This window comes from Bison bison, unplaced genomic scaffold (assembly GCF_000754665.1).
Source record: "Bison bison bison isolate TAMUID 2011002044 unplaced genomic scaffold, Bison_UMD1.0 scf7180017864537, whole genome shotgun sequence".
Taxonomy (NCBI): Eukaryota; Metazoa; Chordata; class Mammalia; order Artiodactyla; family Bovidae; genus Bison; species Bison bison.
The window spans coordinates 2,128,858-2,139,731 of NW_011495085.1; the positions used below are offsets into that span (position 1 = coordinate 2,128,858).

At 41.8% G+C, this 10,874-nt stretch overlaps 1 protein-coding gene across 1 annotated transcript in view; it reads left to right on the top strand.

Moving 5' to 3' along the window:
• Window positions 1-2,821: 2,821 nt before the first annotated feature.
• Window positions 2,822-10,874, top strand: part of CDC73 (cell division cycle 73) — a 106,311-nt gene continuing 98,258 nt past the window's right edge. The window contains exon 1 of the mRNA XM_010832124.1: window positions 2,822-2,848. Within this exon, the coding sequence (XP_010830426.1) occupies window positions 2,822-2,848 (27 nt within the window). The remainder of the gene's footprint in view (window positions 2,849-10,874) is intronic.

Consider the following 10,874-nt stretch of genomic DNA (forward strand, 5'->3'; position numbering starts at 1 on the left):
ACATAGTAGCTCTATTTTTAGTTTTTTTTATAGAACCAGCATACTGTTCTCCATAGTGGTTGTACCAATTTAAATTCCCACTAATAGTGTAGGATTGTTCCCTTTTCTTCATACTCTCCCCAGCATATATTGTTTGTAGGTTTTTGATGGTGGTTGTACTGACCAGTGTGAGACAATACCTCATTGTAGTTTTGATTAGCATTTCTCCAATAATTAGTGCTGTTGATGTTTTCATGTACTTTTTGGCCACTTGTACATCTTCTTTGGAGTAATGTCTATGTAGGCCTTCTGCCTAGTTTTGATGGGTTGTCTGTTTCTTTTTTTATATTGAGCTGCACGAGCTACTTGTATACTTTGGAAATTAATGCCTTGTTGGTTGCTTCATCTGCAAATGTTTCCTCCCATTCTGAGGGTTGTCTGCTTGTTTTATTCATGGTTTCTTTTCCTTTGCTGTACAAAAACTTTTAAGTTTAATTAGATCCCATTTGTTTTTTGTTGTTTTTATTTTCATTCAATAAATTTTTGAACATTGTAAAGTTCAGTGTAAACTTCATCGTTTACAAAGATGTGTCGTATTTTTACTTTGACATCGCTGTTAAAAACACCCCCATCTGAAAAGGCAAAAACAAACTTATATGTGCCCATCCACTGTCTCATTCTGAACAATGTCTCCCCCTTGTGTTTTCCTCCCAAATAGACTCCAACTCTAAATTAAAAGCACATTAGTTTAAAACTTGGAGAAGACAATGGCAACCCACTCCAGTACTCTTGCCTGGAAAATCCCATGGACGGAGGAGCCTGGTGGGCTGCAGTCCATGGGGTCGCTAAGAGTCAGACATGACTGAGTGACTTCACTTTCACTTTTCACTTTCATGCATTGGAGAAGGAAATGGCAACCCACTCCAGTGTTCTTGCCTGGAGAATCCCAGGGACAGGGGAACCTGGTGGGCTTCTGTCTATGGGGTCGCACAGAGTCGGACACCACTGAAGCAACTTAGCAGCAGCAGCAGTTTAAAACTATGCCTGAAATTCATTACAAGCTTTTTGGCATTACAGAGTTTCTCATTCAACAAGTACAAAAATCACAACACATTATTTCACAGGAAAGCTTGATAAGGACTCCGGTTTTTCAAACAGCAGCCAGTTTTCCAATGCTCTGACATCAACTGGGTGTTCTGCAATTCTATTTAATTCTGACACTAACTACCCAGAATTGACACAGACCCCAAAGATCAAGGGCTCAGTCCTACAACACTGCCTCCACTTCAAACACGAGCCACTAATGGGGTGTCCAGGCTGCCCACACTTTTGCCTAGCCAGTAACTTACAAGTTACTATGACCTCACCTCAGGTTCAATAATTGACAAAACAAACAAAACTCAGGAGAGCACTGTATTTACAATTACAGTTTTATTATGTAGGATAAAATCCAAGAACAGGGAAATGGAAGCAATGCTTGGGGTGCAACTGGGAGGAGGTTGGGTTCCAAAGTCCAGCAACTTCTCCAGGAGCAGCACCCTCCCAGCAAATCACCCTGTTCACCAACCTGGAAGGTCCCTGAAACCTTGTTACTCCAGAGTTGTATTAAAATCCCATTGGGTGGGTGACGATGATTGGACCACTGACTTGGTGGTACTTGAAACAGTCCCTTCCTTTGAGATGTGTGTTTGGGGAAGGGCAGGAGGCATTGAAAGTCCATCTTTTAAGCAGAGCTAGTGCTTCCCTTCGGAGAAAGCAATGGCACCCCACTCCAGTACTCTTGCCTGAAAAATCCCATGAATGGAGGAGCCTGGTGGGCTGCAGTCCATGGGGTTGCTAAGAGTCGGACACGACTGAGCGACTTCACTTTCACTTTTCACTTTCATACATTGGAGAAAAAAATGCAACCCACTCCAGTGTTCTTGCCTGGAGAATCCCAGGGACGGGGGAGCCTGGTGGGCTGCCATCTATGGGGTCACACAGAGTCAGACACGACTGAAGCGACTTAGCAGCAGCAGCAGCAGCAGTGCTTCCCTTGAAACTAAATATGGACCCATCAAGAATAACTTCACAGGGTCTTCCCTGGTGGTTCAGGGTTTAAGAATTCTCCTATCACTGCAAGGGACACGGGTTCAATCTGGGAAGATCTCAGGTCTGGGAAGATCCCACTTGCTGCAAGGCAACTAAGTCCGTGTGCCACAACTACTGAGCCCATGAGCTGCAACTCCTGAAGCCCATGTGTCTTAGAGCCCGTGCTCGGCAACAGGAAAAGCCACGGCCTGCGCATCGCAACGAAGAGTAGCCCCTGCTCACTGCAACGAGGGAAAGCCCGAGTAGCATTGAAGACCCAGCACGGCCAAAAATAAATGAATAAAAAAAAAATAATAACTTCATTAACATAAACTCAGTTATGAGAGAAAGAGACTTGTTATGGATAACAAGACACTTCAATCACTCAGGAAATTGCAAGAGTTTTAGGAGCTCTGTGCTGGGAACCAAACCAGAAGCAAAACTCAAATATATATATTTTTTATTACACCACAAGGACCTATCTGATCTTTTTGTAGAAACCCAGGGTAAGCCATAATGAATGGGCATGTCAAATGTTATTTAAGTTCTTATACTCAAAAGGCATATAGCTAAGGTTCCTAATTCAAGAATGAAATGAATAAGAAAATATCTTTTGATAGGTAGATTAGAATATTAGCCAGCATAGCAAGAAGGGAAAGGATTATGTCAAAAGTTACTCAGAATCTGTAAGTGTCAAACTGAGAGATATCTAAATGCTTTAGCCTGGAGAACAGGGGACAGAAAAAAAAGATAGGGAGTATTTTATACCCATATGGAAGACTTGGAATTCCTCAACCAAGTATGCCCTGGACATACTTAAGAAGGAAATGAAAGATAAATCATGAATTAAGGGAACTTTTTTAAAAGTAGCTCTACTACTTTAATTCACTGAAGATTTAGCATCCAGTAGGCTCTAATGAAGAGTTTCCTAGGTGGTGCTAGTGGTAAAGAACCCACCTATCAATGTAGGAGACATGAGACACAGGTTTGATTCCTGGTTCAGGAAGATTGCCTGGAGGAGGCCATGGGAACCCATTCCAGGATTCTTGCCTGGAGAATTCCATGGACAAAGGAGCCTGGCAGGCTACAGTCCATGGGGTCATAAAGAGTCGGACACAACTGAGCAACACACACACACACACACACACGCTCTAATGAAAATATTTTTTTAGCTTTTATTTTTTGTCAAGCACTTCTTAACTTCTGTGTCATTTCTACATTCCTAATATGTGTGTTTTTAAGTCTCTGGTCAATAGACTTGGAATAACAAGACCAGAAAATATTATGTTTTGAAGTGTGAGCAAATTGTTTTTTTAAATCTTTGGTGAACACACAGATACAGAGAACAAACTATTGCTTACCAGGGGGGAGAGGGAAGAGAGGAGGAGCAAGATAGGTGTTAGGGATTAAGAGGTACAAACCAATATGCATAGATAAGCTACAGAGAGAAGGAAATGGCAACCAACTCCAGTATTCTTGCCTGGAAAGTCTCATGGTAGGACCATGGTAGGCTACAGTCCATGGGGTTGCAGAGTCAGACATGACTGAGCAACTTCACTTTCACTTTAAGGATATGTTGTACAGCACAGAGAATAGGACCAATATTTTATAATAACTATACATGGAGTACAACCTTTAAAAGTTGTGAATCACTATATTGCATACCTGAAACTTCTATAATATTATAAATCAGCCATACCTCACATTAAAAAAAGATCTTGAGTAGTCTTTAAGCCTTGCACTAGACAAATTAATAACTCAGAGTGCCATCTGGTGTTGAACAAACAGCATTTGTGATAAATGTTTCCTAACCTTTGCATTGGAGAAGGAAATGTAAACCCACTCCAGTATTCTTGCCTAGAGAATCCTGTGGACACAGGAGCCTGATGGGCTGCCGTCAGTAGGGTCACACAGAGTCAGACATGACTGAAGTGACTTAGCATGGATGCTTGCATTGGAGAAGGAGATGGCAACCCACTCCAGTATTCTTGCCTGGAGAATCCCAGGGACAGAGGAGCCTGGTGGGCTGCCATCTATGGGGTCGCACAGAGTTGGACACGACTGAAGCGACTTAGCAGCAGCAGCAGCAACCTTTGCGTGCCAAAGTTTTATCTTTTCTCTCTGTCTCCATGGAGGTCAATATTGCTTTGTGCTGTCCTATCTGTTTTTTTAAGAGGAGGCTGGACTTGTTACAGAACTCAGGTTCAGCTGTTTGCTGCTCAAAAGCCAATAATCCGAGGGCAAGTGCCAATAGAAAAGAAAGGTGATTTAACCAGAAAAGTTGACAATCTGGACTCAAATCCAGAGACCAATCCCAAAGATCCTGCTCAACCATGATGATTTTTAAAGGGAAAATTGGGGTGAAGGGAAGAATCTCGGTGAATCATGGAGGCAGGTGGTTGGGTTCTGCATCATTGTCCCTTGTAAGCAGACAGCAGACTGGCTGATTCTTTCTTCAGATGTTATCTTACCTGAAGGATCTGCCTGCAGGTCCTTAGGAGGTCTTTGGGGAGAAAGAGTTCATTCTCCAATTATTTAATTCTTACTTCTTACTTCTTTTTATCTATGAAAAAAACTGACAGATTAGACAAGGCATGGTGTGCATTTAGGAGAGCATAAGTCTGGAGTTAGGCTATATTGGTTCTTTCAAGGTCAGAGGGGACAGAAATGGGTAAACAGGAAAGGGGCAGAAGTTCAGTTCAGTTCAGTCACTCAGTCGTGTCTGACTCTTTGTGACCCCGTGAACCACAGCACGCCAGGCCTCCCTATCCATCACCATCTCCCAGAGTCCACCCAAATCCATGTCCATTAACTCAATGATGCCATCCAACCATCTCATCCTCTGTCGTCCCCTTCTCCTCCTGCCCTCAATATTTCCCAGCATCAGGATCTTTTCAAATGAGTCAGCTCTTTGCATCAGGTGGCCAATGTATTGGAGTTTCATCTTCAACATCAGTCCTACCAATGAACACCCAGGACTGATCTCCTTTAGGATGGACTGGTTGGATCTCCTTGCAGTCCAAGAGACTCTCAAGAGTCTTCTCCAACACCATGGTTCAAAAGCATCAATTCTTCAGCACTAAGCTTTCTTTATAATCCAACTCTCACAGCTATACATGACCACTGGAAAAACCATAGCCTTGACTAGACAGACCTTTGTTGACAAAGTAATGTCTCTACTTTTCAATATGCTGTCTTTGGTTGGTCAGAAGAGCTGCTTTCAATGCCCCATTGTCAGACATCATTTCGTTTCTGTGGGACTGGGGGCCAAGGTTTATCTTTTGTAACTTTCTCATGCTGACATAGGGCGCCATCTCCTTTGAGAGGAAGATGTCAACACAGGTCTGTAGCATCTCTTTGCTGACAATTTTATCTGCCCCCTTACGTATATGGGCAGAGCAGGTTACAATTATTTTGATGCCCACAAAGATATAGATTACTATGAGCAATCATGTTAATCCCATGCTCTTGAGGCCAGTTCTTAGAGTCTCAACAACCATAGATTCAGTACTGTTCAGGTTGGAATAGCTATGTCATGTCCTCTGGTGGCAGTTACAGTATCTGTAAAACAACTCAGCGATGTGCATCAGACACTGAGTCTCTGACTGTATTGTCCTAATCATCTACTGCTCGAGAATGCTACTCTGTGATTTTGGGAAGCCTGGGAGGCTTCAGCTTTTCTATAAGCAAGAGATGGCACAGTTCTGGGTGGGGAGGTGCGGATAGGAATTCCCCGTGATCCACTGGTTAAGACTCCATTTCCATTGCAAGGGGTGTGAGATCTGTCTCTGGTTGGAGAACTAAGATCTAATGTCCTGCATGGCACAGCCAAGGAAATATTAAAATGATAGTAATAATAAAAAAAAAGTGGCAAGGGACATAGAGGGACTTCAGTAACCCATTTCATTTTCCTTGAATTTTATCTTTTATCCTTTCCGAAAATCCACACAAGACAATGTAGGCAGAATTATGAAGGGAAAAAGTTTTCTGAAAAGAGAGGTGAGGCTATAGTAGCAAAAAAAAAAAAGGACATTAATGGGAGTGAGGGACTGAGAACTTATACAGATTCTTAGATTTGTAAGAGGAAGATATTGTTATCTTTCAAGGGACCAAATTCTCATTGAATGGTCATGGAGGTAGCAGAAGTCAGATTAGAAGTGACTGGCAAAGGGATTGATTGTGAAGCTGTGTATGAAGCAGGCCCAGGTGGTCTGGACAGCTGAAGTGAAGGAAGGAGAAAAAAAGGTAAAGGGGCAAGTCCAAGGCACACAGAGAACCTCTCAGCAATGCTCCAGGTCTGAGCTAGAAGGAAAGGACCTGGAGCCTAGAGAAGACCACTGCTGTCTTCACTCCATCCTCCTACTAGGTAACAAAGATCAAAATGCCGGACCCTCTCCCAGGTGAAAAGGAGGTTTTCAGCGCGATGAAGAGGGAAAATAACTCACACTTAATGATAATGTCAGATGCTGCATTTGAGTGATCCCAATATAGAAACTCACTTGGCAAACAACAGCTTACTTGGAAAATCCAGTTGACCCTTGAACAATGCTGGGGTTAAGGGCACTGGACAGTCAGAAATCCCCACGTGTAATTCCTAGTTGGTCTTCTGTATCCTCGATTTCTCTATATTTAAGGTTCTGGATCTGGGAGTCCAACCTACCTCAGATTGTGCAGGACTATAGTATCTACTGTAGAAAAAAAAATCCATGTACGAGTGGACACATTAATTCCAAATCTGTTGTTCAAGGATCAAGTGTACTTGACATGTTTTTTCATTGACTATTCTTAGCCACTCTATGAAACAGGTTTGTTCTTACCTCCATTCTACATATAAAAAACCCAAAGCACCACAAGGTTAAGTAACTTGTCTAGAGTTACGCAAATTGGGCTTTTAATCCAAGTAGTCCGAAACCAAACCCCAGGATGAAATATTTCTATCTCTAATCAGTAATGAAAACAGGAAGGGCAAGTAACAGGACCAAGGCTATACTTACTGCTGACAGAATTGAAATTTGATCTCAGGTTTCTCTAATTCAAATCTCACCAATGTTCCAGTATGCTATGAGGATCAAGCACAGAAAAAAAGGCCCACTAAACTGTTTGCTGTAAAGTGTAAATCTTACTGGGCACCTGAGGCGGGCCCAGCTAGGCCAACAGTAGTGAGAGAAGTCAGTCCGGCCCTCTGTCTGTTCACAAAGAGAAAAGTTGTCCTTGCCGTCTAGGGTCTGGGTCCACACCAACAGCGAGGCCTTGATGCTCTCCTGCTAAATACAGAGAATTTTACAGAGCACTAACTTCAAATGAGATCACTCTGTGACCACGATGGATCAAGACAAAACAAGATCACTCAGGAATCAGATCTGAGCACACATCAAAAATGAGCACTATTGGGGCTCCTTTGCCAGTTACAGCTTAGGTCTCACTTCATTCCTCTCGCCTTTGAGATAAGACCAGATCTGGACCTTGACTGTTCCCATACAGCCTCTGAGTGAAGAATGGTTTTTAACATTTTTTAAAGGTAAGAAAATAAAAATAAAAACAGAGAATAATATGTGAAAGAGACCATAGGTAACCTACAAAGCCTAAAATGTTTTTTCCATCTGGCCATTTACAGAAAAAGTTTATCAACCATAGCGTTGGAGAAAATTAAGATATCCAGTCATAAGCTGAGAAAAGCTCCACATCCATAAATACTTCCCCAAATTACCTAAGTCAGGCCCCAAAGCCTACAGTAATCCTAACATCCCGTTACAGAGATACTGTACGGATACACATAATGTGTAGTCTTTCTTAGAGCAGTCAGTATGCCCAACTTCCTTTGACTAATAAATGTATCAAGAACAACAGCCAGCAAACTCAAGCCAAATCCTCTCTGTGGCCTTTTTTTCCTATGACTTGAAAGCTATGAGTGATTTTTTGTAAATCAAAGGATTGTTTCAAATCAAACAAAATGAGGAAGAATATGTAACAGAGACTATATATTTCTCACAAATGCTAAAATATCTCTTATTCGACCCTTCAAGAAAAATTTGCCAACTCCTGGTCAAGAACTGTGAAGGGTCTGAGATTTTACTGTACTTACAAGCTGCCAAGCTAATTTGCATCAGTTTCATAGATGATGACAAAAGACACAAGATTCCTGGATCAGAGAAGAAGGACTTTATTACTGGAAGCAGTAGCTAGATTGTCAGCATGTTTACATTGGTTTCCTGAGCCCCAGTTCTAACAGGGAGATGTGGAGGGCCAGATGACACCAGTATATTCAGGGTGTTGCTTTACAGAAAAAGAATCCAGGGCTAAGCAGCGTCCAGCACTTTTCAAGCAACAGCAAAGGTTATAACAGTTAAACCAGTCTCTCGCTTGCCGCCTGAACAGAAGTGAGGTTGCAGTTACCATGACATTTAGTTGCCTCTATTACTTTACACAGAAACTATTTACAATCAGAAGATGGGTGAGCCTTGCAGTCTGGCAGTCTCAGAAAGAACACACAGGGGCACCCAGGTCCCTTGATGGACTGCCTCTCCCCTACAGTGGGCTCCTGGTGGTCACTCTTTGAAGGTCATTGACAGAAGTGAAATTTCCACCAAGACTGAGTTCAGATCTTCATGGCTACAAACAGGACCCACAACTTGCTAGGCTGGACAGCTGAAATCTTTTCCATAGTCTCCTGATTAAAGCCCTCATTCCTGGAATGGGGTGGAGAAGGCAATGGCACCCCACTCCAGTACTCTTGCTGGAGAATACTAGGGACAGAGGAGCCTAGTGGGCTGCCGTCTATGGGGTCGCATAGAGTTGGACACGACTGAAGCGACTTAGCAGCAGCAGCAGCAGCAGCAGCAGCAATATTTTGTTGAGGGCCTTCGTGTTGGGTTTTACTTTCTTTTCCTTGGAATAAAGTGTCAGGGATCCTTCTGTTATTTGATCAGAAGAGTATCTGTTATCAGATATCTGTTATCTGAACTGCTCCTTAGTGAAATTGTTTTCTAGCTTTCTAACATTTTTTTCCCTGAGGCCTGTCTGCTTCTTTTGTTGTCTATTAGAAGGAAAGTCTATGGGAAGAGGATAGGCAGAGATCTCATAAGTCTATGCTTGAGCTGGTCCTGGGCTGATGAGCGCAGTCTCCTCGGACCAGTGTCTCTGAACCAACTTTGCCTCAAGTCTCTGTTTTAAAATTATATGAAGACTTTCTCCTGAGTATTGTCTTTGTGTCCCTGATTCCTTTAATTCCACCTACTTCAAAGCAAGAGGTTTGTCCAACTTGTGTTTGGTGATGCTGAGCCTTTGGCCAACTTCCAGAGATGCAGCATTGCACAAGCATATCTTTGGGGAACACTGCAGTTCTCGTGGGTTCCTTGCAATCAAAAACTGCCACTTCCATGTCCCAAACCTTCTTCCTTCATGTTTCACACCACAACATTAACTTGTACGCTTAGCTTTCTAACTGGCATAGTTAGGAATATCTAGTCCAGATAAACAGTCAAAATATTAAAAAAAAAAAGTTGTCACACTCTTAGCGTTTATTTTGTGAACCCTGAGAAGTGTTTATACTGAATAGCCCTAGTTATATACTGAATAGCCCTAGTTATATACTTATAAGAATACAAAGCTTAACTTAATTCCAAAAGAAAAGAAGACGTTATGGTATGTATTTTACATTTTAATTTACTATATAAAAATAATGTCAACACAATGTTTTGTTTTATACAGGACTAGGGTTAAACTTCTCATAATTTAAATTTCTTAAATTTGCAAAGTTGGTTTTATGAGTTAAATGAATTATCATTGTTTCTACAACATGGTTAAAATTATATTCATACATGTGTGCATATATAAATACATATATAAAAATAAAATATATGTTATTATATTTAACTAAAAGAAATGGTAATAACAGATATCTTTTTCAATAGTTAAATTCTTAGAATGCTACAAATAATGAGGAATTAATGTGTTAGCTAAAAATCATAAATTCCAGATCCTTAACTAACTTTAAGATGTGAGACACAGAATTAAATTAACTAATAACTAATCTTTTGATGCCTGGACAATTTCTAAGTAAAAAGCAGGATGAAAAACCACTGGTTCCGTTCAGTTTAGTTCAGTTCAGTCACTCAGTCATGTCCGACTCTTTGCGACCCCATGAACTGCAGCCCACCAGGCCTCTCTGTCCATCACCATCTCTTGGAGTTCACTCAAACTCATGTCCATCCAGTCAGTAATGCCATCTAGCCATCTCATCCTCTGTCATCCCCTTCTCCTCCTGCCCCCAATCCCTCCCAGCATCAGAGTCTTTTCCAATGAGTCAACTCTTCGCATGAGGTGGCCAAAGTACTGGAGTTTCAGCTTTAGCATCATTCCTTTCAAAGAACACCTAGGGCTAATCTCCTTTAGAATGGACTGGTTGGATCTCCTTGCAGTCTAAGGGACTCTCAAGAGTCTTCTCCAACACCACAGTTCAAAAGCATCCATTCTTCGGTGCTCAGCTTTCTTCACAGTCCAACTCTCACATCCATACATGACCACAGGAAAAACCATAGCCTTGACTAGACGGACCTTTGTTGGCAAAGTAATGTCTCTGCTTTTGAATATGCTATCTAGGTTGGTCATAACTTTCCTTCCAAGGAGTAAGTGTCTTTTAATTTCATGGCTGCAGTCACCATCTGTAGTGATTTTGGAGCCCCCCAAAATAAAGTCTGACACTGTTTCCACTGTTTCCCCATCTATTTGCCATGAAGTGATGGGACCAGATGCCATGATCTTCGTTTTCTGAATGTTGAGCTTTAAGCCAACTTTTTCACTCTCCTCTTTCATCAAGAGGCTCTTTA